Source organism: Puma concolor, chromosome D2, assembly GCF_028749965.1.
Source record: "Puma concolor isolate L17-30 chromosome D2, mPumCon1.1.hap2, whole genome shotgun sequence".
NCBI classification, from domain to species: Eukaryota; Metazoa; Chordata; class Mammalia; order Carnivora; family Felidae; genus Puma; species Puma concolor.
In genome coordinates, this window is record NC_141677.1 from 28063871 (window position 1) to 28091469 (window position 27599).

The following is a 27599-nucleotide window of genomic DNA, read 5'->3' on the forward strand; positions in this document are numbered from 1 at the left end:
CACTGGGAAGACTCTCAACAGATATTAGTACTCAGCCCACCCTATCCATTTCTTTGCATAATTAACTACTAGTCCCCCAGTTTTAGTTATTTAATATAATATTAGATGAAATTATTAGCATGGTAGGACTTTTAAAAAATCCATTCTTATTACCAAACCATCCTAGACTGATACAATTGTCCAATTTTCAATATCCTCATATCCTTCTCCAATAACAACTTTCCTACTCAGATAAATTTTAAAACCATGGTCTATAACCAGAAATCTTCTTATTGGGGTAAAAATGTAATTCTTCTTGTTCTGTTATCAGTGCTGACAGTGGAGAATTTGCGGGTCACCAAACAAGATTTCCGAGGGGATCCCTAACCCTTAGTTAATCATAAAATAAGTATTTCTCTTCCTTTAAGTGCCCTTCTGGTCAGCAGGGATTGTGCTGAAGGAAACTACACCCCTGAGAGCCCCTGCTCTCTCTCTGGGAAGTCTCCACTTGAATGAAGAACATTATTACTCTGCCCTCCAAGTTGCTTCTCTCCAGAATGAATAAACTCAATTCCTTTCATTTTTCCTCTCAGGCTTTCTTTTCATGCCTCTGTTACTTTCCCTTTGTATGAGATGTCCAGAAATAATCTATGATTGAACAAAGCTAAATGTTATAAATGTACAATTAATAGAACCAATCCATGCCTCGATGCTATATGGAGAAAAATAATTTTAAAAAGTTCTTTTCCCTTTCATGATGTCCAAACTCAGAAAATATTGCATTTTTTATACAGTAGTACTAATTTTCCCTCACTAAAAATAGCACTTGTGAATCTCTTGTAATGGATACTGTTCAAAACAGAGCAAGATTGTTTAACTTCCATTCCTGTTGACCTTTTATGTATAATGTAATGGTTTATTTACTGAACAAATACAAACCAGAGACACTTAGTCTTCATTAAAGCGTGTTAGCTCAACAAAAGTAATAATAATTAAAAAAGAAATCTGGTAACAGTAGAAGTGAGGAAAAGAAATCAAAATATATTACTCTGTTAATGTGCTAGCTCTTTCTAATGAAGACAAAGTAAACTCTTCCTGGCCAACCAAAGGTCAATGTTAACTTGAATCTCCTGTATTTATGTATGTTCCTGGTACCTATAAAGACCTTGAGAGACTTGAAGGAATGCCTTGTGTGTTATTATATAGAATAAAGTCTAATGACACTTTAAATCTTACTTCCAACACTATGTAACCAAAACATAATGTGAAGACAGACTTAAAATTGTTTTCTTACTCTCCACCAATTTAAACCTGCTTCACTTACACAGCTATCACTCTGTTCCAGGCTAATATCTTAACCCACTTCAAATGCCTTCAATAATACCTTTGAAATTGCACAGACCTGAAGAACACCCTCAAACACTGAACAATGGCCTCTAAAAAGAGGAGGAAAATGGAGAGCATAAGAGTGGGACAAAGAGGGGTAGTGGCTGTATCTCATTAAAAGGAAACTTCTAAGTTTTAGTTTAAATGCTTCAATATTGTTTGAATTCTTTTATAGTCATACTATATCAATGAATCATTTCATGTAATTTAAAAATAATGTGAATCAATACTTTTGATTTTGATTTGGCTCAAAAAAAATCCCCAAATCTTCAAAAGTAGATTAAAAATTTTACTTGAATATCGTATCCATTAATCCTAGATGTTTACATGTTTTCTTCCTTTCCAGCATACCTGCATATAAATTGAAAACTAACAGAAACAATTATTTTGGATGTACCTGCATTTCCCAAAATGTCCAACATTAAGGATCACATTACTGGAAGTAGTAGAAAAGCAAATCAAGATATATATATATCCCAAATTGATCACCAGAACTAAAATAACAAAAGCTCTGGCCACATCATTTGATTATTTCTGCTATTTGCATTAGCAACTGGCTGAATCTCAAGACCGAGTGTGTCAAATTCACATTTTTCTGTCTCGGGACATGTAGTTGTCTTTTTTTTTTTTTTTTTTTTTTTGGAAAATGTTATTACCAGATACCTTAAAAGACTGCCTAATAAAAGTAACTTTTGTTACTGTTTCCACACCATTTAACTGAGAGGAATGCCAATATGCCATCAAAGCAGTAAACAAATTGCTGCCTTTAACTCATAATGTTCCCTGCCACAGAACTCACTCAGCAGGTGCACCACAGAACACTGATGACATCCAATGGCCAAATAAATGATTTGCAGGGTTTTAGCTCCTCAGTAGCAGGGCCTTCCCTCAGGTGGTATCCCTCTTCTCCATAAGGAGATTAAGTACGTACAATCTCTTTCTATGGAGACAGGCATGGAGAAATCAGAAGGAAACAGGATGGAAAATGAAAACAGCAATCACTTTTGAGTTATCTTGCAAAGCCGACCTCTGAAGGAGATCATTTCTTTAGGGGAGCTCCATGGGAAATCTCAATTTAGGTAGAGGTTGCTATCTTCTAGCTAGGTTTTGTTTGAATACTGCTTTAATATGATAAGGTGTTTTTCTTTAATCCAAGGATCTCATGCCACAGGTTAAAAATGTTTTAAGAAATTTTAAAATTATTGTAATAAACCCCAAAGACACTATTGTGAAAGATCAATTTCCTGTGATGGTTGCCTTCTGTTCCCTAGTTTTGTTACAGTCACATCATGTCCACTAACTCTGATAAAGCTATTGCCAACTTCCCAGATGATTGTTATTATATAATTTCTTCTCAGTTCACAGCCTGCTTCATTGCCATTAACTCAAAGGTGGCTTGTGACAAGCATGAAAGAATGAATCTAGGATGAATCAAGAATCAAGAAGGGGGAATGATTTGGGTAGCTCCTTTACACCTGTTCCATGACTATTCTGTGTGCTTTAACCTTCTTGCCTTTGCTTACACTGAAGACTGAAATCATATTCATTCTACCTCCACCAGCCAATTCCATTCATACCATAAAAATTTCCATACATGAAAAATTTCCATAATATTTTGTTAAAGGAAAATGTGATCATAAAGGTTGTATGTAGTCATTTTTCTTTGGGGAATGGAATAGAAAGGAGGAAAGAAATACAACATTTGAGCATATACACTAGCATATTATCAGAAGTTATCTTTGAGTAATAGAGTCATTTTACTGTTTTTATTTTTCTTTTCATAGATTATAAATTTTGGAATGGAGCTATGTTAATTAGAAAAAAGTAGAGAAATGAAAGCTTGATACTGAAAGTGCTCATGGCTTTCTCCTGTCTGGACTACTATTTTCCTCTTTAAACTTTGTTGAAGGGGGTAGCCAGCTGAACAGGGCTTTATCCTTTAACTGAAAAAGATACTCTGTTTTAATTTTTTCTTCATTTGTAATTCATGCTGGACTGTCACCCTCCCCCACTTATACATTTTCTACTTTCTGCTTTCAGAGGAAGGGGTTAGAAGTTGATACATAATTCTCTAGGGATCTGAGAGTTAAGAAATTCACCACTTCTCTTTGTCTACCTTATTGCTGTAGGAATGCCTGTTTTTCTTGTCAGTTTCATAGTTCCCCATCTCAAAAATAAATAAATAAATAAATAAATAAATAAATAAATAAATAAACATCCTCCCCTAAAATAAAAATAATAAAGTGACCAATAACTTTCCCAGAAACTTTTTTTTTTAAATATGTACTTGCCGGGGTACCTGAGTGGCTCAGTCAGTTAAGCTTCTGACTCTTGGTTTCGGCTCAGGTCATGATCTCATGAGTTTGAGTCCCACATCAGGCTCTGGGCTGACAGTGAAGACCCTGCTGGGATGTTCTCTCTCTCCCTCTCTCCCAAGCTCATGCTCATTTCTCTTTCTCAAAATAAACAAACTTAAGAAAATTCATACTTGTCAAAGCAAAATCTGATTGTGCCAGAGAAACAATTCATCTCTAAATAAATTTTGAGAACCCAGCTTGTGTGAACAGTGATCAAGAAAACAACTACTGTCTGTTCCTTTCAAATGAATAGATTTGTTTACAAGTCCTTTTTCATTTTAAAACAATGTGAAAGTCTACTGATGTTTTCATCCCTTATATTTAATTAACTAGTGAGATCTCATATTAACTAATGAATATTCTCTGAGAGGCATATTTTCCCCTTTTCATCATTTCTCTGTAAAATCTGCTTTTCTTCCCTCTCCATACTTGACTTTTTTCCCTTTTCCCACACAATTTTAACATTTATTTTCATATCAATAACTCATTTTTCAAAATGTTTAATTATTTTTGAACGAGAGAGCTTGAGTTGGGGAGGGGCAGAGAGACAGGACCAAAGATCCAGAGAGGGCTCTGAGCTGACAACAGCGAGCCAGATGCAGGGCTTGAACTCACAAACCATGAGATCATGACCTGAGCTGAAGTCAAACGCTCAACCGACGGAGCCACCCAGGTGCCCCAATAAGTCATTTTTATTGACCACACATTTGTCTTTCTTGAGGAGTGAAGCACTTTGCTGTTCATCATTTGCATCTATTTGACTAATTAGGTAATAAACAAGACTAGAATATCAGAGACTGAAAACAATAAAGGACTTTTTCTTGTTCAGAATATATATTCTGAGGAGAGAGAGACTATGATTGTACTATAAATGGTCTTCACTTCAATACCCAAGCTGATGGGGATGGAATAGGCTTTATCTCAAACATGGCTGGGCTTGTATTAGAAGGAACATGGTGTAACACAGGCTAGTTCTTAAAATCTCTGCCTGAAGATGACACACGTTACTGGAGCTCACATTGTATTACCAAAGTAAGTCAAATGACCACTTTCAAGTTCAAGATAGGGATATATAATATTGCACAGAAAAAAAAAAACACAATAATTTTAATGGTTTCATATGTATTTGAATCATATATATTTTATATGTCATATATATAAGGTATGATATCTCATAAATATCATATATATTCTTCAAAACTAGAATTTTTAATGTAGACGGCACCGTACATTTGGGCACTAAAATAAAATAAGAGAGAAGGTGGGGCTTAGGAAAAGTGAATCAGAGAGGGAGTGTTCAAGGAGGTGAGGCTGGCTAGGATTTTTAAGGGGAATCAATAGGTCATGGGCAAAAGCAGAGGAAAAGGAGGCATGGGCTTTCCCAGGCTAAGAGTAAGGAGGGTTTCAGGGCATGTGACCTCTAGGTTATGAACGTTTGGTGGTTGGGATGGTTAGTGAAGGAAATGGGACTGGTAAAGACTCAAAGTTGAGCAGGATGTTTCACATAGAAAGAAAAGAGAACCACAATAATCTTTTGTGTAATGGGTTAACATGATTTTAAAATAGCACTATGATGTATGTACCCAATGTCAAGTGGGCCTGGGCAGTGGAGTTAAGGTGCTCCTTAAGCAGTCAGGTGCCTTCCAGCAAGCTCTGTGTTTGTGTGCTGTATGTGTTTCTACACACGTGATGTATGTTTGGAATTTTGTGGGAGAAAACTACCACTGAGTGACTTCCACAGCTATAAAAATATGTATCTGCCCAAGTTGAAGTTTTAAGAAGTAGAAGCTGATTCAGGGTGACTCAAGCCTAAAATAATTTATTGTGAATAATTGGGGCAGGGGTTCCTGGGGGGCTCAGTTACGTGTCTGACTCTTGACTTCAACTTAGCTCACGATCTCACGATTCATGTGTTCGAGACCTGAGTTGGACTCTGCACTGACTGTGTGGCACCTGCTTGGTATTCTCTCTCTCTCTCTCTCTCTCTCTGCACACCCCCACTCTCAATAAATAAATAAATAAACTTTACATATATATATATATATATATATATATATATATATATATATTGGGCAGCTCAAGTCACTAGATAGGGCTAGAAAGCCAGGTTTGGCTAGGGAGAGAGGAGAAAAGGCCCAAACCTTGTCTCAAACATGGTGTGATATGGAATATCGTGCCTTTACTACCCCCAGTGGAGAGCGGCCACGTAGGCCCTGGGGGGGGGGGGGGTCGCTGCATTTTGCTTCTGAGACAAAGACCAGCACACTTGTGTCTGAGTGCTGGAGCCAAAGGTGCTGCCTGTGCCCAACCTCAGGAGAATCTAGATAAGAGAGTATATGGCATCTCTGTCTTTAGAGTCAGACAGTCTCCCCCATGTCCCATCAGACCCCAAAAGCATGGAAACCCAATACCGAAAGAGGTGTAGATGCTGATTAGCCAAAAAGAGTGAAAATGCCCATAAAAGCAGAAAGAAAGAAATTACTGATATGAAAAAAAAATTTTTGGAAAAATGAGTGTTATTGACAGATGGCAAGGGAAGGCTTGAAATTAGGTTTGGGCAAGTGTGTGCTAGGAGCTAGGAAGATACCCACACTTGAGCAGCAAGAAATCATGACTTGTGGAGTCGAGAGGAGAGAATCCACATTCTTGTCTTGGCATCTGTGGTCTTCAGCAAGGTGTGGTCCAGAAACCTCAGTAAGTCAGAGTGAACAATGTTAGTATGAAGATCAAAGAAGAATCTGGAGAGACTCTGTTATGCCATCTACCATAAGGCAAGTCCTCAAGAAACACTACCCAGCCACCTACTCTCCACAAAGCCTCAGCTTAAAAGCAGTGAGGAAAGTCAGTGCAAAGATTTCCATGTCGTTCCAACACGTAATGTCCCGAGCCTCTCAGGAGACAAGGATTGGTAAAGAAACGATAAGAACGGGGCGCCTGGGTGGCGCAGTCGGTTAAGCGTCCGACTTCAGCCAGGTCACGATCTCGCGGTGTGTGAGTTCGAGCCCCGCGTCGGGCTCTGGGCTGATGGCTCGGAGCCTGGAGCCTGTTTCCGATTCTGTGTCTCCCTCTCTCTCTCTGCCCCTCCCCCGTTCATGCTCTGTCTCTCTCTGTCCCCAAAATAAATAAACGTTGAAAAAAAAATTTAAAAAAAAAAAAAAAAAAAAAAAAGAAACGATAAGAACGTAAAGATTAGAGGTCAGTTGTGCTATTGATAAGGGATAGAACCCTCCTGGAATCTGGCTGGATCACATTGCTTCCTTTGACTGTATCTGGTTTTCTCTCAAGCAAGATGTTGAAGACACACTGTTTCCTGAACAGTCTTAGTGCGCAAGTCCTTCTGGGTGTATTCCCCAGACTTTCTTCTACTTCATCACCATTTCTTTCCAAGTAAATCTGCATTTCATTCAGCCTCGCCTTCTTCTTTCCTCTGAATTCCTTCCAGAAGGAAAAAAAATAGAAAGCAGGCACTTTAAAGGTAATTTCAGTTAAAAAACATGAGGAGTCACAAAAGGTCTACAAAAGGGCCCAGATTCAAATATAATGATAAATGTTAGCATCATCCTCTTGCAAGACAATAGAAAGGGTTGTTTGACCTTCCTAAAGGCATTACAATTCAGATCGTTTGAAAACACAGGCAAAGTAAAATATAAATGAAGGCAGATAGTTTCCAGGTTGCAGACCATGACCTACATCTGGGGTTTCTGATCTTCTGTGCCTCCTCTTGCCTCTGTGAAAACACAGACAGGGTGGAAGTCTCAAGGTGAAGAGCTTCTGGCTTGGACTCAAGCAGCTTTACATTTCATCTATCATTCATATTGAGACCACACAAGGTATTATTTGAAAACAGAGTTCTGTTGCGAAAAAGGAAGTCTAGTTTGTGATTCTCTCTTCTGCAGTCTTGCAAGACTGTCTCATCAGATTGATTATAAGGGAAGCCTACACTTTCCCACTCCCCAAACACTGCCACATGTACTCCCATATTACTCTCTCAAGAATTTAGTGAGGAAGGACTACCACGTGGGTATTTGTGACCAAGAATACGACTACTTACAATTTTCATTCAACAGAATAAAACTTTATCATCTATTTAGAAAGGTTAAAGGGAGGTTAGTGTGTTCTTCACAGTCAGTGTTTCTACTAAGTCCATAATGGGCCCATTCTTCTTGGAAAAGCAAAGATTTGGGAATGGGAAAATGAAATGTGAAGTCAGAGTGCTCTGGGGACATGGCCCTCACTGAGATCTCAGCAGTCACCAGATTCCTGGTTAGAAAGATCCACCGGAATTCTTTTCTCACTATAATCTGTAATTCACAACCTAAGCATGTTCTAGTAAATAGAGGTGCTTCCATGGCTCTCCTGTTTCCCACACTTCTATCAGCACATCTGAGAAGAGTTATGGGCTCTGATATTAAAAGATCAAATGATGCATCAATTGTGTTTTCTCCTACGTCTTGATGTAATGAAGAAAAAAAAAAATGTCTCCAGAATTGGCTATTTCATTCTCAGTCTCACCAATTATTTAAAAGTGTCATTTATATACAGACCCTGCAGCTATATCAGTGCAGCTGGAACTTAATTTAATCCATTTACTTATTTGTTCGATTAACATTCAGTGAACACTTGAAATGTTCTGCCTTTACCACAGGTGTTCTGAAGTCGTGGGGGAATTGGGACTTTGCAACCAATCCTAGCAAGTATGGACAACATAAGCAATAAACATTGGAAAATGGGATAATGCAAAAATGTCAGTGCCACCTGCAGTCATTTAATATCCAACACGCCGTTTGAGATTCACAAAGAGTTTTTGCTCTTAAGAGACATATCCTCGGGGCGCCTGGGTGGCGCAGTCCGTTAAGCGTCCGACTTCAGCCAGGTCACGATCTCGCGGTCCGTGAGTTCGAGCCCCGCATCAGGCTCTGGGCTGATGGCTCAGAGCCTGGAGCCTGTTTCCGATTCTGTGTCTCCCTCTCTCTGCTCCTCCCCCGTTCATGCTCTGTCTCTCTCTGTCCCAAAAATAAATAAACGTTGAAAAAAAAAATTTTTTTTAATAAATAAATAAATAAATAAATAAAAAAGAGACATATCCTTTGGAAAAATCTATGTGCTAGTTTATGTAGACTTATTTTAGCACTAAAGAGTTAAAATATATGCACCGGAATCTTATTACTATGAATCTTATTACTTATTACTAGTCATAATCATATGGGATAAGTTTGTTATCTCTCTTAGCCTCAATTTTGTTACCATCTGGTGGGCTGAGTTGCTTTATGGCATTTCTGTGAAGAATAAGATAAGGTATATAAAACATGCAGCACTGGGGCGCCTGGGTGGCTCAGTTGGTGGGGTGTCTGACTTCAGGTCATGATCTCACAGGTCGTGAGTTCAAGCTCTGCATCGGCCTCTGTGCTGACAGCTCGGAGCCTGGAGCCTGCTTCGGATTCTGTGTCTCCCTCTCTGTCTGACCCTCCCCGTCTTACACTCTGTCTCTGTCTCTGTCTCTGTCTCTCTCTCAAAATTAAATAAACATTAAAAAATTAAAAAAAATAATAAAATAAAACATGCAGCACAATGTCTGGTGTGGAAGAACTATTCGGTAATGCTTGGTGTAGGGACAACAATGGTGATGATGACGATGACAATGATGATGATGATAACAATGCTACCTGTTATTGCATCTCTTTCAAGTGAATGTGAAAAGAAGACAGCTTAGCAGTGGAGGAAACAGAGGAGTGAGATATTAACTATTCACTGATAACAAAATCACTTTGATCATCAGGTTTTCATCAAAGATCGTCACAACTTGGATTCCATTTTAGAGGGGTTTCGATTACACAGTACTTGATTAGATGCAAAGGGATATTGATCACAATAACCTGGGGGCCTGGCTGAGGGACATAAAACTAGATAGACCCCAAGCTAGAAGAGATCTTAGCAAAGTTGAAGAGAATGAAGTAGGTGTATGGCGGATACACACAGACATGTACACACACATTCCATATATAATATAACATATATTACAAATTTGACAATCATGCTGTTTTTCAATGCTCAGTTACTATGGACGAGGCACTGTGCTAAATATTTTGTGTGCAAAATTGCAATTAATCCTTGTACATTCTTTCCACAAAGGAACTGGAAATCACGTTTCTAGCCCAGCTGTGAGAGATAGACAGCCCTTGTGCAGGAATCAGCAGAGGAGCTGGTATAGACAGGACAGAGGCTTGAACAGAGAAAGGAGTCTCCAAAGCAGAAGCTGTGAGCATCCATCTCACACAGACACCTTGTAGGTAAGAATTGTGCCTCCCACTTGGTTTGAAATATTTCTGCCACATTCCACAAAATGAGTAGCAGAAAGCCCATGTACTTTATTCATTCATAAATATGGAACTTAAGGACTTTGTTTCCCTCTCAGGAGAAGAATATATCAGGCTGGCACGAGGGCGGAGAGGCTTGGGGTGGAGGAAGGACTCCGAGCAGTGGCTGAGCTGCCTTGAGGAGACAGAGGCAAAGAACTGCCTCTTGCCTTGCTTGACTTTGGGGGAATTATGAGGGCAGGAATCGTACTTAGAATCGTCTTCTCTACCATGGCCACCTGATACCTGGCTACTTCTCTTTCTCTCTTGCCAGGCCTACTGTCATATTCTCCACCAGCCTACTTTCAGAGTATGGTGTGCTGGGTTCCCTGGCCCACAGTTGCCCTGCACATGCTATTAACTCTGCTCACAACACTCTTCCCGTCCCACTGTACCCGGCGAACTCCTGCTCACCCCTCGGATTTCAGCTTCAGTGTTGCTTCCTCTGACCAGTCTTCCTAGTTAGGCCATTTAGGTGAAAGCCCTTAATTGGAGGCTCATGGCACCTGTGTGCCTCTCCTTTGTGGCAATTTTGCACTTTCAGACACTTATTTAATTAACTTCTGTCTCCTCTGCAAGTCTCTAAAGTCTTTAAGAGGAAAGATTGTTTATGCTGATCGTTGCATCCCTATTACCTCCGAGAATATCCAACCCATGGGTGTTCAAGACCTGTCTGAATTAATGTGAGTTGGTTCCTCTCGGCCATTCCCTGGCATGTCTATGCTCTCCTGCCCCAGGCATTACTTCCTCTCTGTTCTCCTATGAAGGAACTTTCAGAAGTTTGTTTTGGGTGTTTTATTCTTGAAGCTTCTAAAAACTGTATATATAATAATAATGGTTACATTTTATGTTGTGTTTACCTGAGCCAAACACCATTCATAGTATTTTACATACATGAATTCATTCAATATTCTGATGATCCGGTGTGGTCAGTTCTATCTTATTTCATTTTCATTAAATCTAATTACAAAGCACATCCTTAGTTTGTTAACTGAACTCTGAAATGTCATCTCTGTTTTACAAATGAGAATTATGAGATAATGAGAGGTTAAGCAACTTGGTCAGCAAGACAGGTGCTAAAAGTGACAGAGCCAGGATGCAAACCAGGCAGGGTGACGACAGAACCCATGCTCCTGACCATGGTGCCATCTTGCCACCCAGTGACAGTCACGTATTGGGGCTTCCTACATTCCTCAAATCAGATACAGCCATCACACCAGATCTCAGAGGGCATGTGAAGCCATGGGATAAACATGGTGCCACACACTTGACCACCACCATTTGATAGGAAAATGTGGAATTGCCTGTGGAGTAAAATAAACTATACTTTGTTAAAAGAAATTCATATATTAAATAGTTGAATGCAAATGTATCCCCTTTAGGAGGAACCTAATACGATACCTTGTGTTTGATGCTTTATCGTTTATTTCAAAAATAGTTTCAAAATTCCTAAACTTGTAATTTCACCCAGGCATTTGTTTTTAGCATACACAGAACTATTGCAACTGATTTCAATTAATCACTTAGCCTTAGCACCTTTGCCTGACATGAGAACCTCTATCATCTAACCCACTCTTGTCTGTCTGAGTTCCATCCTACTGGTAGCTATTCAGTTCACTTTGTTTTAGTCAGTTTAGGCATATTCATTCCTACCTTCGGGACTTGGCTCATGTCTGTCTCTCTGGAACATTGTCTTACTCCAACCTGATAAACCCTACTCTTCTATTAGAACCTCTACAAAGCCCCCTCCTACTCTAACACTGAAACCTATGTGCTTTATTGCACCTTGTGTGGGATTGTCAAGAGCTGCAATTTTATTTCCTTTCCTCCTCTGCCATTTACTTTAATTAACTTGAAGATCCCCAAATCTTGATTCTAAAACATTCATGTTTTTTTCTATCACCGATAACACCTTTGCATATGACAGTTCCTCAAGAAATATTTTTGACTGCTTAATAAACAAACAAGTGAAAAACATCCTCTGGGTTTATCTCATCAGTGTCTTTCCTTTATCTAAAGCAGGGGCGATGGTTTTGGAAGAGTGGCCAGGATAATCGGGAGTTTTCAAATCCTGTCCCTGACACTCATTACGGTCTCTGTGAGGAGATATTGAGAATTAAACTCTTGGAATTTCAGATGAGATAGTTCAGAGAGGACCTGAATCACAGATGAGTGGATTTCTGCATTTATTCATTTGAAATAAACTCTGACGAATTTTCTCATTCCTTCTAAAAATATCAGTTGGGCTATTCCTATGTCAATCACTGCACTAGGGTTGGAGATACAAAAGTAAACATGGTATGTTCATTGCTCTGAAGATGTTACAGAATAATAGACCTAAGGAACTCAAACATTTCTCTGGTACAGCATTAGGGCCAGAGCAATAAACCTCAGAGTTAGTGGGGACATAATGGATTAGCTCAGTGGATAGGGGATGCTACGATTATTTGATGGACAGATGGAGACATCCCAGAACCCAGCTGTGGATCCCCAGCACTATCACACAGGTTTCTTCTGAAGCCGAAGAAACAGAAACAACAACAACCCTTTGTTGGTTCTTTGCTCATGCCTGCTCTGAATCAATGCCTACAGAGGGCACATCACCAAGTGAGATTTTTAGGTCTGTATTCAGGAAGACAACCCACTTTTGTCCGTTGGGATTTGTCTTTTTTGCTGTTATAAAGGGTGACCAGAAGAATTTACCTGCACACCTAATATCTGTCCCCAACAAAAACTAGAAGGAGTAATGAGCAGGCAGGAAAGATGGCCAGAGGAAAGGGGTTTCATTCACCTCTCTGTGGAGCTCAGAGTAACAGATACAGATCTCCAGGCTCTGTTGGAATCTGCAGGGACAAAGGGCAATCTGATATAAATCCAAGAGTGATCCACTCTACCCAGACCCTCCCCTTGCCATCTCCCTCGGGTTTGATACTCCTGTTGCCTCCAAGAGAACTCCTTTCTCAGAGGAATCACTCCTCCACTCCCCCTGCCCCACCCGCCCCAAAAGGGATTCAGACAGGAGAGGAAGTCAGAGTTCCTTGACAATGAAGGATAACAGTAGCTTTTCCCTCACAAGCCACAGGATATTAGTTGTGCGATGGCTGGAAGTTAAATCTCTGAGTTACTGCTCCTGGATGAAATGTTTAATGGTGTTGCCCAGGAAATGTCAGGACATCAGCTCAGCCTCCAGGCAGGTACAGACTCTTCTTGCCAAGAGTGCTTTTAGTTCCACTTCCACCCCCACAGTGAGCATGACAAACAAATCAAGGTGGAGAGAATGCTGCTGTCAGAGCAAATATGGGCTCCTGGGGCCCAGAAGGGACTGACCCAGAAAGGCAACCTCATACTGGCATTTTCATTAACAAAGAGGAGGCCAGCGTCTGGCACAACTGAATGAGGGAAACTAAGTGATAAAGACTTGGAGACTGCATTTTGAGAAAGTATAAAAACAGACTGAGGCTTAGCAATAAGCATTCTGAAGCAGTAGGGCCATGAAGGAAGAAAATGATGTCCCAGAACAGACAAAGCAATGTGTAAGTCCTGGAAAAGTATCAAAGACTATCCCTATAAGGATTCACACTGAAAGTGGATTATTACCAGTGTGGAGATGAGGAAGCCGAAAGAATGGATGTACAGAACCCACCAATATTCAGATACAGAAACATTGGTGGAGCCAATGGTGGTCTATGCCGACCATGAATGTGTGTTCAGACATTCTCAAAAAAATTATTGGTCATTTTCATAAAATTCTAATCTACAGAACAATTCTTCAACTACATAAACCTATTAGGGTTAAAAGGCAAATTTCCACATTGAGCAAAAAATGCCCACTTAAACCAAGAGCTTAAAGCTACCAGATAGGATGCATGTTACTTTTGTATATGCAGTAGTTTGCAAAGGTACTCTCCCTGAACTGTAACATGTATAACTAAAGGCAAGTAGGAATGAAGGTCATACCTAGAAGCACATGGTTAGATGATTCAGCAATTCATTAACCTCTTATTTATTCATTTTTTTTTTGCCCCATCTAAACTACATACCACCAAAGATGAATGCCAAATGCATAACAGATTTTCGTTGCTTTAACATAGTTTAATTATCAGTTGAGCAAGTTATGAATAAACTACAGAGTGATATCAGTTGAAATTAAAACACTGTTTCAAATAATACTACATAACTTCAAAACAAACCCAGGTTACACTTGTGAAATAATTCACTCTTTGAGGACAAAATGAAAGAAAATTTTCATTGGTTCAATTAAGCACAAAAGGCATGCAGAATCTCAAACATGGAGTATTTGGGATTCTATGTCAATGTCATGAGATGATTGAAGAGCTTTTTCTATTCTTGGACAAATAATTCATTTTTAGTGATTGGTAAAATTGACTTTTAGGATAAATATGGGTCTGAAAGAGCCACAAGTGCTTTTGCCAAAGTTTATCTATATCCAAACCATAAAACTGCCTTGAATTGGCCATTATTATAGCGAGTGGTTCACTTGACCTCACTCTGCCTTCTGAACAGCAGGGTAAGCTGTACAAGCAAGGTGGTTTGAAATAGCTCAAATGCCACTAAACATAAGCTCTCAAGATACTGCTGCAATAAACATGACTATTATTTTTGCTTACTTTTATTTCACTTCAGGCTATCTTTGTCTAAATCTGCCCTTCATCCTGAGTTATACCGCACATATCACCTTCAGAAATGTCACTAAGTTTAAACTGTTAAAGTTGTTGCTTGTAAAAGTACATAAGGTAAAGTAACAGATTCTTTTTTTTTCTTTTGCCAAGTCATGATAGAACTAAAACATAATCAAAATGGAATTCTTTCATGAAGTTTTAGTTCATATTTAATCACCAACTTACCCAAGAAAAAATTAAGACTTTTAAGTCCCAACTATTAGGTACTAAATGGGGAATAACATATGCCTACCTCTGTTTTCAGGGACTGCTATCACTTAGGTCCAATGACCTTTTCTTTGTAAGGATTGTACCACACAAAGAAAAATTTCAAAACTAGTAAGAAGCACAGCTTAACCCTGCAAGAAAGTTGCTAAAATTCTCATATTTACATCCCCATGGACACATTGTATACCAACACAGAAAAACACAGAGCCATAATGGGGTGAGTTTTGGCAAAAATGGAACACTATCTCTATAGTGTTTGTGAAATCAATTTTATGTTTAAAGTGTCAGGAAGAAGGGAAGTCCTGTTTAACTGAGAGCATGCACCATCTCCGACTTGCCCCTTTGCTTTATTAATAAACATTCCAGTCTAAATTTGATGTGAGAAGTCTAGGCCAAGAAAACTTGTCTGAGACTCTTGGTGAATACCGGAGTTTATCTGAACCTAATTCACAAAGATGGCAAAATGATGTGACTGACGGCGGTTGGCTTGGGATTGTGTAATACGTCATTTAATTATCAAAGGGGGCTGCATACCTCCAAGTTCAAATAAACAGAATTAAAAATAAGCATTCGTCTTGAAAATGCAAAGGAAAGAAAACTTTAGAAGTAGATGATATCTCATTTGAAAGGAAAACACAAGGACTAACGCTAATAGCTTTTACAAAAAAAAAAAAAAATTTCTTTTTGAAGAGATTTATGGAGAGGATTGTTAGAAATCTGAGCTTTTTTCAAAGAGAAATTCCTTCTCAAGAGCTTCGTTTTCCTACACTGGGGACAGAAATCATCATGACTGCCAGATACCCAAAAGTGAAGACCCCAAATAAACACATTCTCAGTTTGAGGAAATACTTGTGAATCCATTTTAAGAAAGATCAGAAAATCATTAAACTCCCCCAGGCCTGTGATAGGGATGCCTATCCAGCAACATGAGCAAAAAGAGGACTCAAGCCTTTAGTTAGCTGTAGGAAGAAGGATGATGTAGAGTTCAAGGACTATACACACCTGCAGACAGGCATATACCCCATACATTTGTGACCTCCATAAAGAAGGAAACATACATTTGCTCTAGTTTGGGTCTCTTGGGAATACAAAGAAACTATATCTTATTCCAATAATCCTTGGCCAACAGTACCCTGGGATCCATAACTTTAAACACACAGACACACATTAGCAATGAAATAGGAAAGATGTGGTGCCAACAAATGTTTTCAGCAACAACCCATGCTGAAGATGAGTTGGAACAGGCATTTCCACTGAAGATGTCTCCTCTATAATAGTAAAAGTAATTTGTCAAGCATTTTCATCCTGTTCCAGATATATAGATGAAATATCCATTACTCATATATCTGATATTCTAATTGAGATTATTAGAGGTGAGAATATGCACCTAATTACTTCTTTTATCAGTTTTAAATGGTCTAGTTATGGGTTGCTAATCATTTTTTTAAGTTTCTATCTTTTTGCTGTTACATAGGAAGGAGCCAGAATTTGAAATATGTATTTCATTTTAAACTGAGCAAATCTCATTTCTTTTTTCAGGAAGTCTGGATGGTATAATGGCTAAAGTTCAGACTCTAGAGTGCAACAAACAAAACTGTAAAGTCGATGAATTTTTGAGCTAGATTTTGAGCCTACTTAAGCTTCAGTTTCCTCATCTATGGAATGGAGCTAACAATGTTTATCCCACAGGACTATTGAGAGAGTAAAATAAGGTAATACCATTTAGCACTAAGTGGGCACATGGGGTAAAGACCACTGTTTGTGTTTTTTTTTTTACTTCATGTATTCCAAGAACCTGGAGAAGTGCCTGGGAGAGATCATTGTTACTCAACAAATATTTGTTAAATACATTAACGTGTGATTATCCTGATGAGCTCTGATATTGGGAAGAATTTCACCCATCAGCAGCTAGAATTTCCATTTCTCATCTTACAAACAATATCATTAAATCATCCTCAAAATTTATATAGCTCATCCTCCTTCCTCCAACATGACTTCACCCAAACCACCAAAGATAAGTACACTTATTCTATCTTTAAAATATTCCTCATGAGGAAGCTCCCCAATCTGTGTAGAACCAAAACCTCTTCCTCTGTTTGGCTATAAGTTATCTGCTTCTGCAACTACTTTTCTCATTCCTCCTCTGCCATCTCTGTCACTTTCTTACCCACATCCCTTTAGAACTGCTCTGTATATATTGCCTTTTCTTGTCAAACTCATGTTGAAAGGTAGTCTTTGTGATTTGTTCCCATAAAGCCAATGGGGACTTTTGGATGCCATAAGCCAGCCTGCAGCCATGAAATATCTTGTCCTAGGCTCTACATAAAGGTCAGCCCTACAAACTATCTATTGCCCATAAACAGGATTCTGGCAAGGTTGGGTTCCATTTGGAAATGGTTCTCTCAAATAGTATTAATTATCTTCTTTTGAAGTGTTCAGGAATAGATCCTATCTATCCTGGTAGGGGGAAAAGTTCACATGTAAAGTGATGACTGTTGTAAACTACTGTTTCTTTTGTTCTAATAGAAAATTGTTTTGTTCATGTGAATTGGCTAAAAATGGCAACAAGTGTATATAAAATTTTAAATGTCTTCTTTTCTCTCTTGTAGATATTTAGGATAGTGTTATAGCTTTGATTAGGACATCTTTAGTTTTAGTAACATCTATATTTTCTTTCCTAATAGACCCAAGACATCAAAATTAAAACTTTATATGTAGATGTTTCTGTCATTAAGCCTGGCTTTTGTTATAGTAACATGCAAAATACTGATATTAAAGATATCATAACAATATGGAAAGAGAATTATGACAAAAAATGCTACAGCGTTTTTTTTCCTGTAAGTGTTCTTTCCTGATATGTGATATTTAAATGAAAATGAAATATAAATATAGATTTCTGAGGTTGCAGAAATTTTACCAGTGTACTTAAAAGGATTTTTGGAATAATATGCATTCACAATATTTTAATTAGATGACCCTAAACTTTCTGATCAAGTCAAAGGGAAATATTTCTGACTAGCCCAACAGAAAAATGGTGAATATGCAATAGGCAGGCTGTCTTGACAAAAGACAGGCTGACAAAACAAAGTACAGATTTCATTCAACTTGGTATTCTGGTGCGTATTTTGCTGACCTAGAGAATTACTTACAATGATACTGAAACAGGATAGCAATGCTGCAAAGAATTCACTGGAGAATGGTAAATATCATCAGGAAAATCTCAGATCTCATTCCTTCATTCCATTCATTCTATCTCTATACAGAAATCTGTATCCATGGGAACCTCTATCCCTATCAGGAAGTGTGCATTTGATACCAAAAAGGGTAAGAATGTTTTCTGGAATAGAAACAAGATAAAAAAAGAAAAGAAAAAATAAGGAAGAAAGGAAGGAAGCTGCTGGGAATTAAAATTTATAATTTTAAAGCTATAGAATATATTGACCAATTTATATATGGGATAGACACCTAAAGAGATGAGAAATGAGAGTGGGATATTTTGGGGGCATGGACCAAGAGGAATGGACGTTAACTGGGCATAATTGGCTGGGATGAACATCTCTGACTGTATCAGTCTGGGGAGAGAACCATCAGCAGTTAATGGGAGGATCCTTAGCCCAGGGATGGATGGTGAAAAGACCACACTGAAAGTCAAGGTGTAGAAAGTCACTAAAAATACTCCTTGTAGTGTCTTTTCAACCACTCATTACTGAATGTGAGGAGCACTAATTATTGCGTTTGAGGCTCAAATTGGGCACTTATCTACATGTCCGTGATTTTACCTTCCTGTATTATGACTTGGAAACTGTTCTCCTTTGAAGCTGGTAAGTGAATGCCAGACTGAAAAAGCCTTTCTATGTAGCTATGGAGTCCTTAGCCCTTACACAGAAGGCATTTTATGGGGAACATATGTTATATTGATATTGATAAGTTAAGAGGTATGTGAAGGCCAGAAGTCATAATTAAGCATATTATATTTTTTAATATTCATTGTTTTCACTCATGTTCTAAGACAAACAGAAAGTAGATCGTTAACAAATTACCTTAGCAATTCAGGGTTTGAATTCTTCTCCTGACTCCTTCATTGAGTTGTACCCAGAAACTCCATTAGGAACACATATTTTAATCTAATTATTTCCACTTGTGATAAATAAAATGGAGACATTTATATTCGTCATTCTTCCTGCTTGATAAAAACCTTCCCGTGTTTCTAATTAAAAGAATCTTAGGTGTATTATGATTTCATGGGTATTTTTTAAGTTATCATTATGATTCTAGTCTGATGTTTGACTATGATGCTGGCAACTAAGTAAAATGGAACTATCCTTGTGGGTGGTATAAACCCCCTCCTCCCTCTCAAGGATTTTTTTTCCTACATAAATTAGCATAAATTAATTTCACTAAAAGAAAAAGGTGAGTTTGAGTTTTGATTAGCAGGTTAAAGCAAATGTATCATTGGAAGAAGCACCAAAATCTGTGATGCAATTTTAAAAGGTGCATGGATGGGCCACCAACCCAACACTCTCATTAAGAAATTTCTACCATTTCCCTGCAGAAGAGCTTACATATAAACACATATGTACATTCTTATTTCCTGATAAGTTTCATTTAACTATGCTTTATAGTACGAAGTTTTGTTAATGCATTTGCTGCTAGTCGTTCTTGTGTATAAGCACTTATTAGTGGTTTTGCGTCCAACTAAGTCTCAAAATGTTGCCTACTACAGGAATTCACTCAGCTGGACAGATGTCTTTCTCACCTCTATGCATCTCTTTCTTATTGCACCTTTGATTGCTACAGTGGACTTTACTCCTGGGGCATTCTCCAAGTTATTTTTTTAAATTAAGTTTTGTATAATTGCAATTTGCTTTGAGCTAAGCTGGAAATCAACCTACTTTGAAGGAGAGGCCAGTTCACACCTCATGTGGGATAAAATGTCATTTTCTTCAAGATGTAGAGGTTATTTGGGAATTGTATAATTTCCAGTGATTTCTGTTCTTTTGGCATCAATACTGCATTCTCAACTTCAACTGCGGAAAGCTGACATAGGATCAAACAGACATTAGATTTTCTAAATGAGACTTGTGATTTTGAGCTAGTTGTTTGGTGTTTAAAAAAATCTATTTCCTCAACTAAATTATAAACTCACCCTTTTATCTAAGATAACAACGGTCATAGATGTCACTCGTGTAATATCTAACCTTAGAACAGAAAGCAATGGTAGCATTTCAAAGAAACGAACTCCCTTTTTTGCCTTCTTATCTAGATGGTCCTGGAAAATAGAATTATCTGGATTCCCTAATTCCTTTTTGCATTGCTTTCTCTTTTATGGAGTGGACTCTGTCTGGAATAATTATTGTGGGCCAGTGCAGAGTGCAAGGCAGGAAGGACCTATGGCTTTCACCTCCTAGGATGTTTATATGCTGAGCCAAGGCAACTCAGCATTTTGGAAGAATAAAATAATTCATTACAATAAAAAGTGAACACTTTCCATATAATTGATAATTATCTATGAAATAAATCCTTTTCCCATACCATTTTGCCAAAGGTACCACACACATGATACTCTCGGCTTTGTGCATTCTTATGTTTCACACATTCTTTTACCCAAACTGGTCCTTCTGGCATCAACTGATGTTGCATGTTTGAATTTTACTTCATCAAATTAAGATAATATAATTGTTGAAACAACTCATTGATGGCAGTACGTACAAAGTGAAGTTAAAATTATAGTATAATTTTGATAAAATAGAATAGGGAATACAAGTTTATAATGTTGTGAAGGAGAATTCTATGTGTGAGAAAAGTGAAACTTAACCTCTGCAAAGAGGGAGGGGAGGAGAGAGGGAGGGGGCAATGCATTGGACTCTAAGACTATTATGAAGTCCTTCATGAACTTAACTAAGGATACGTACAGCGATTGAAGTCATAAAATGACCTCAACGACTTTTATTTTAAATCATGTTATCAAAATCACTCCAGCTTCTTTGCCATTAACTCTACTTTATAGTTCAATGATATACTTGATGCAGTTATATTTTACTCGATGCCAAAATGTTTTTCAAAGTGGCCTTTTCCTTTTAATTACAATTGCAAGCTAATACAAATGGATTTTTAGAGTCAGGCAGAACTTCTACTTCTGTTATCATGACTCACTCAGGAATATAGATAGGTGTCTCATTTCCCCAACGAGTGATAACTCTTCTGCCATATACTATTGTGGAGGACCCATTTAAGTCTAATACTCAATGTGCAGAACTTCTGAACACCATGGAAGCTTACAAGGTACACTTGTGGCATCAAAATTCACTGTAATCTTTATAATGTTAAAAAAAATACTTCATTAATAATCAAGGCTGAACTTGACTGCTGAACTTGGTTAGTTTCTGAGGTTACCCTAATCAACTGACATTAGATACAGGTGAATCACAGAGATTCACAGGTGTCTGTCAGATGGGGTCAGATAAAGAAAATATGGAGATCAAATGGGAAAGCATTTTATGAAGTCTTTTGCTTTCATTGAAAACCAAGTCAAGAGTTCCTGTCAAAGCTTTAATTCAAAATGATAAGGTGAGTGTACTTAAGTTGTTACAGATGAACAGGACTCCCTAGAGTCTCCTATGTTCACTCGGTAATAAGTGTAAGATACTGTCTACGGTAGGAAAGGTTAAATGACACCTAAAGGGTTCATTCATTCAACAAGCATATATTGATTACTTATTAGGTGCTGGCCATACAGAGATGACAATGACATGATCCCAAATATATGTTGCTTCCAATGTTTTACACTATCTGTGGATTAAATTCTAAAAGTTAGTGAACTTACAGAACTAATCAAGTGTAAAAGTAAAGCAGTGTGTTTAGCCAGGACTTTGTAATATGGACACCAGAGTAGAAGAGTGGTTTCAGTAGACATGTCTTCCTCTAAATTCACTCATGACTTGCACTGGGTGGATTTTTTTCTTCGCTGAGCCTCGTCTGACAGCTGCACAAGTTTCCTCTGGCTTCTCTCTTTTAATCAAGGGCTTTTTTGCAGGAGCCTTCATTCTCCACATCACAACTGGGTGCCGAGGCCCAGTAGGACTCTGAATTCGGATGATCTTGGTTGAGGCAATGTAAGACATTTTCACCGTTTGCACTACAGCATTCATTAAATTTTTGGCCGCTTGGATCAGGGAGGTGACGCTGTCCAACTGCAGGGGGAAGAAAAGAGCTATTATTCAAGAGTGCAATCAGGAATTTAAAGAGATTTAATGTTATAGACAGGGATACTCTATTTTGTTTTTACCCCAGAAATAAATAAATCCCTATTTTGTGTATCTATGTAAATTATCTACATTAATCTATATACTTATTTATCATTTATGTATTTATCTGATGCATAAATATATTCATATTCTATCTCCTAAAATGATATTTGAAAGAGATTAATTTCCATCTCTTGGTGTCAGTGACTTCTATATAATATTGTAAGATCCAAATGGCCGCTGCTTTCTTTGTAATGGATCTCCTTATTTCCAGGGGTAATTCTGAGCCCTTTCTATAGAAGATGACTATCCACAATAAAAGCTATATTACGGATAAGTAACTTTATGAGAACAACAACTGAAAATTCTTCCTTCTAGGGAATTTACAGTTTAAGATAAATATCATACACATATACAGGTGTACATGTGCATGTATACCATTCACTTTCATGAATATTTCCCAAATAATTCTACCTAAAAATGTCTCTTTTTTAAACACAGAACCTGTAAACCTATCATGCAGTGTGTTAAAGTAGATAAAGCCAAGGCTTTTCAGTCAAATAAAGTTGGGTTTAAATTCCAGGTCTGCCTTAGAACTTGGGCAAATCATTTAACCATTTCCATCCTAGTTTTCTCAGATATTTATAGAAGAAAAAATGCTTATTAAAGTTAAATAATATGTGCCAAGAACCTAATATAGTGATTTCCAGATAGCTGATTGCTGTTCAATACATTTCCTTGTTTCTTTCTATTTGTTTGTTTACTTTGAGAGAGAGAGAGAGAGAGAGAGAGAGAACAGGGGAGGACCAGAGAGGGATGGAGAGAGAGAATCTCAAGCATGCTCCTCACCACCAGCATAGAGCCCAACACGGGGCTTGAACTCACAAATTGTGTGATCATGACCTGAGTCAAAATCAAGAGTCAGGCATTTAACTAACTGAGCCACCCAGGTGCCCCATTTCCTTTGTTTCTTATGAAGATTGAGAAAATTGTTTAATTGAAAAGATGCATTAATGAAATTACTAAAACAAATTTTTCCCCACATGATTTTGTTTTTAATTGTTATATTTTTTTAAATTTTATGTTCACAAACATAATCTCAGGGGTAAATGGAGTGATAGTCCTAGAATCCTGCAAAACACCTTAGAGCTAAGCCAAGTTGGTTCATTTTTATACAACTAATGCCTCTTCCATTATTTCAGTTTGGCAGATTGTCATCCACAGCCAACTCATCCAAGAAGATGTGCCTCCACTGTCAACTCTCTGTGATGTGTGCTGTCAGGGCTGAGACTCAAACACCAGCTCTGTGGTTGCTAAAATCCATCAGCAGTTGCATGGCTTGAGTATTCTACCTTTGCAGCTTGAGGAGTCTCATCTCACACACAGAATAAATGAGTGAAGGAAAGTAGTAAGCTGAGGTTATGTGCCTGGGGCAGTGGTCTAGCTGGCTGTTTCCTAGGAAGAAAATTTAATTAGCTCCATTGTATGCCAAGGCTGAGATCCTTGAAAAGGTAACACCAAAAACTATGTAATTTGAAAGGCAGTAGTACTTGGCAACTACACATCTTTAAGTCATTTCACTTATTGAAGCCAGAAATGTAAAATCTGTACATGTGGCAGGAATGACAAATGCTTTGCAAACATTAAACAGGATCTCATGAAGCACTCACATCTATTTCAGAGGACACTTAGAGCTTCTGAATCTGCACACAACTTAAAAAATAAAAGCCACTAGATTTTGAATAGAATAACACCCTTCATTACTAGTGTTCCTCTATGAATGGATTGTAGGCTAAAATCTGTCCTTCAATAATTAGCAATTTTTATTAAAAACTTTGGGGAGCCAGTTAGATCCTGAAAACAATTTCCAATCTCACCATAGGAAGAAGAAAGTTTTTTTCTAAATGATGAATTAACATGACTAGTATTGAGGATAGTCGGTAGTATTCTCTCTCAAACATTAATATTTGGTTTACTCCAAGGGCTCTGCACTACCCTAAAGTCTTCCATGGCAGAAGGTTCTAGAGACCTGCTATCATTTAGGATTTCGCCAGTGGCTTTGGCTTTTCTACCCTCTTCTCCTTTTGACTTTGTAATCTTGTCATGTATAGATTGTATTTATTTCATTTCCTTTTGATTTTCCATACAAGTGATATATATTAACCAGTAGCCTAGAGAGGATGTTTAAGTTCAATCCATGCCTTAAAATGGAGAAATGGGCTTGTCTTCTTTCCTCATTGAATGAGCAAAGTGCTGTCTGTGCCATTGTGATCTCCAATGCTGGCCTCTGACAAAGCCTTTTATTTTCAAATCCTACATGGCTGTTGTAAAACTTCTCCTCTGGGTGACTCAGAAAAACTGTAGGACAAATTATCCCCCTAGGAGAGCATGAAGACTAGTTTTGCAGACAGATTAGTACAATTGCTACAAGAATACTGTTATTTTATGATGAAAGCTTGTAAGGCATTTTATAAGGATTTTGAAGTCTCAGAAAGCTATGTGTGCTATGCATCATTCTGCTATTAGCCAAATCACTGGCTACACAAGCAAGAGGCACAGACAAGCCTAACAAATGGTAGGAAATTTTGTTTGAGGCCAAGCAGTGGCTCAGGCCTACTCATAGAGAGTAACTGCACAATTTCCTGTCTGAAAAACATTTTTATGTCTTTTTATCCAGATCCACTTTGATGAAAAATCCTTCCAGGGAAGTACTCAATAGAACCTTCTTTGTGAAAACACAGGCAAATTTGAGTCAGGCAATGCCTCACTTTGGGGTCTCTGTGTTCAACTTATGGAATAAAGTTTTCTGAATTTCACAAATGCACCTGTGCAAAACAAGAATGTTAATATACTCTAAAAGCCTGGTAGAGCAGACCAATCAGACTATAAAACTCAAGTTCCAAAATTCTCTCCATGACAAATCACTTCGATTAACTGAACATTCTTCTAGGCAGATGCAACTTGTTTACCAAAGAAGGAGCCGGTTTCCCTAATATCTGGTAACATTCCTCTCTGATCTTGAAGTGTTCTCGATCAAGGAATCAACTGAGAACAAAAATGGCTTTTAAGGCCTTAAACCTCCTAAAGTTATATGTAAACATTTGCAGTCTTCTATCCCCCCCTTTTCATAACAGAGGACAAGGTTTTAAATAACTCTCCAAAGAGGATTCTGACTGAAATGAAAGAGCTCTGATAAATTGGAAGTCTGCTCTCTTACCACAGTAAATAGAAAGATAGCCACCTTTCCTGGGCTGATTTGTGCTTATTCTTACAACACTGGTGTGGTTTTAAATAACTGAACTTCATGGTCTACTAATGTTACAATAAGTTTCTCAATATGTCCAAACATAAATTAGTAAGTTCTGCCTCATTTTTTCTGAAGATCTAAATAAATATAAAGAGATTACGTTTGGTAAATTAGTTCTTACCCTAACTGCAAGATGCATTTTGCGAACAATCCAAATTATGACCATCTAGGATCCTACTCAATATTATCATTTTATAGGAACCTTAGTGTAACTAGTTTAGTTTTTCTGCTGTGCTTTGCGGTATGTAAGTCTGTGATTTCAGTTAGGCTACAGTGCATATTCATCCAGTTCTAAAACTGTTTTCAGACAAAAGGTTTGGTCCTACTCAGATATGCCTATAACTCTTTGCTATGGAAAAAAGAGTAGTTCAACAACAATACAGATGTTTTCTTTTAACTCACAAAATGTCAACTTTTCATCCATGTGACTACTATACACAGAACATCTGGATTTTTTTTTTTTTTAACAAAAGCCAATGTTAAATACCCATGATGTAAGTCCTCCAAAACTATGTCAAGGTGGAATGCCTGTTGCCAAACCGTTGTCAAAATCCTATTATAATACTGATAGCCAAGAAAAATGAAAAGACATGGTAGTTATTCCTTCTTTTACTTTTCTAAGTTTCTTGTCTACATTATGTCAGAACACCAGAATGTCTTCTACTATACTATTCTAACTCTTCACATTCTGGATACAAGACCTCTATCAGATACATGTTCTACATGAGGATGCTCAGGAAGTGAGCCTCACTCCCACTGATGTGGATCTCATGCTCTTGCACCCGGCTGTCATCTGAGGAAGGCATAGTTTCCCAACCCCTGCAAGAACCGCCTTGCAAACTATTGCCACTGGGACTCCTGTGAGGAGAGAAACCTGATGTTGCCTGAAAATATGTATTTCCTTTCCTATAACCTTCTGGGTAAACTGGTGCCGAGTGCAAACTATGAAATTGTTGTGAGTCCCAATGTTTACCTAAACATAAAGACCCCTGGTGGATATCGCACCTGCACAAAACAATACTTGAAAGCAAATGTGTGGAGTTTGGCTCCAATTATGCTTCCTAGATGTTGGCCAGGTTCTAAGTAACTGACATAAATTAACTCACAGCAACAGTAGGAGGTAAGTACTCCTATTATCTCCATTGTATGGATGAAGAAACAAAGGAACTGGAAGATTTGGTAGGTTGCTCAAGGCAATACAGCCATTAAATGGTAAGGTTGGAATCTGAGCAAAGGCAGTCTAGTTCAAGTACCTGGTGCTCTTACCCACTATACACCCTGACTTTCAGTACTATATCACTCCCAATGTGAGTTTATTTTCAGATAATGAATAGTTGAAAAGATTGCACTAACATTAATATAATATCTAAAATTAAAAAATTAACTACCTAATAACTGCTTTGTGGAAGGTTATGTTGGAGAAGTAGATAAAGTGCACCAAAGATGGCTGATTGGACTAAAACAAACTCTGGTCTCTAGCTTAGAGACCCCTCCTCCAGGTTCTTCTTCCTTTGTTTGCTGTGCGCGTGAAAATCACCCCTCACCCCCAAACACAAATATGGAGGCTGATAAATATAAATTACCCTTCCTGCTCACAGTCAGGGCTCAGATCTTTGGAGACATGGTCTCCTCTGAGCCAGCCGGTGTTAAATAAATCTCCAATCCATCAAGGTCTCTGAGTGCCGCTTGGTTTTTCTGCCAGCGTTCCACCTGGTTCCACAACAAATTTGGTTCCCTGACTGGAAAACCCAACTGCATTGGCCCATTGTTGCCACTGGTTTGGGAAAACAGCGAGGCAGTGACGGAATGAGGGATCACAAGGGAGAGTGCATGCCCTGCCTGAATTTCGGTAGTCTCCCCCTCGGTTGCCTCAGGCCAGCCCCCACTCCGCCGTTCCCACCAGACTCCAGGAGACTTGGCAGGTGAGGACCTGGACCCCAGTAAGGCTGGGGCCCAATCTAGTCAGGCCCACTTGCAAGAGTGGAAGGGGGACCTGATCACTCCCTGAGACTTCAGAAGTCTCACAGGTAGGGATTCTGTGGTAGGGAATATAATAACCTCTGGTG

At 38.2% G+C, this 27599-nt stretch overlaps 1 protein-coding gene across 5 annotated transcripts in view; it reads right to left on the reverse strand.

Moving 5' to 3' along the window:
• Window positions 1-14146: 14146 nt before the first annotated feature.
• The window catches only part of CTNNA3 (catenin alpha 3), a 1810934-nt gene continuing 1797481 nt past the window's right edge, over window positions 14147-27599 (reverse strand). For all 5 annotated transcript variants that reach the window (XM_025917933.2, XM_086679821.1, XM_086679822.1 and 2 more), the window contains one exon: window positions 14147-22172. In XM_025917933.2, coding sequence (XP_025773718.1) covers window positions 21885-22172 — 288 coding nt within the window. In that variant the 3' untranslated portion in view covers window positions 14147-21884. The remainder of the gene's footprint in view (window positions 22173-27599) is intronic.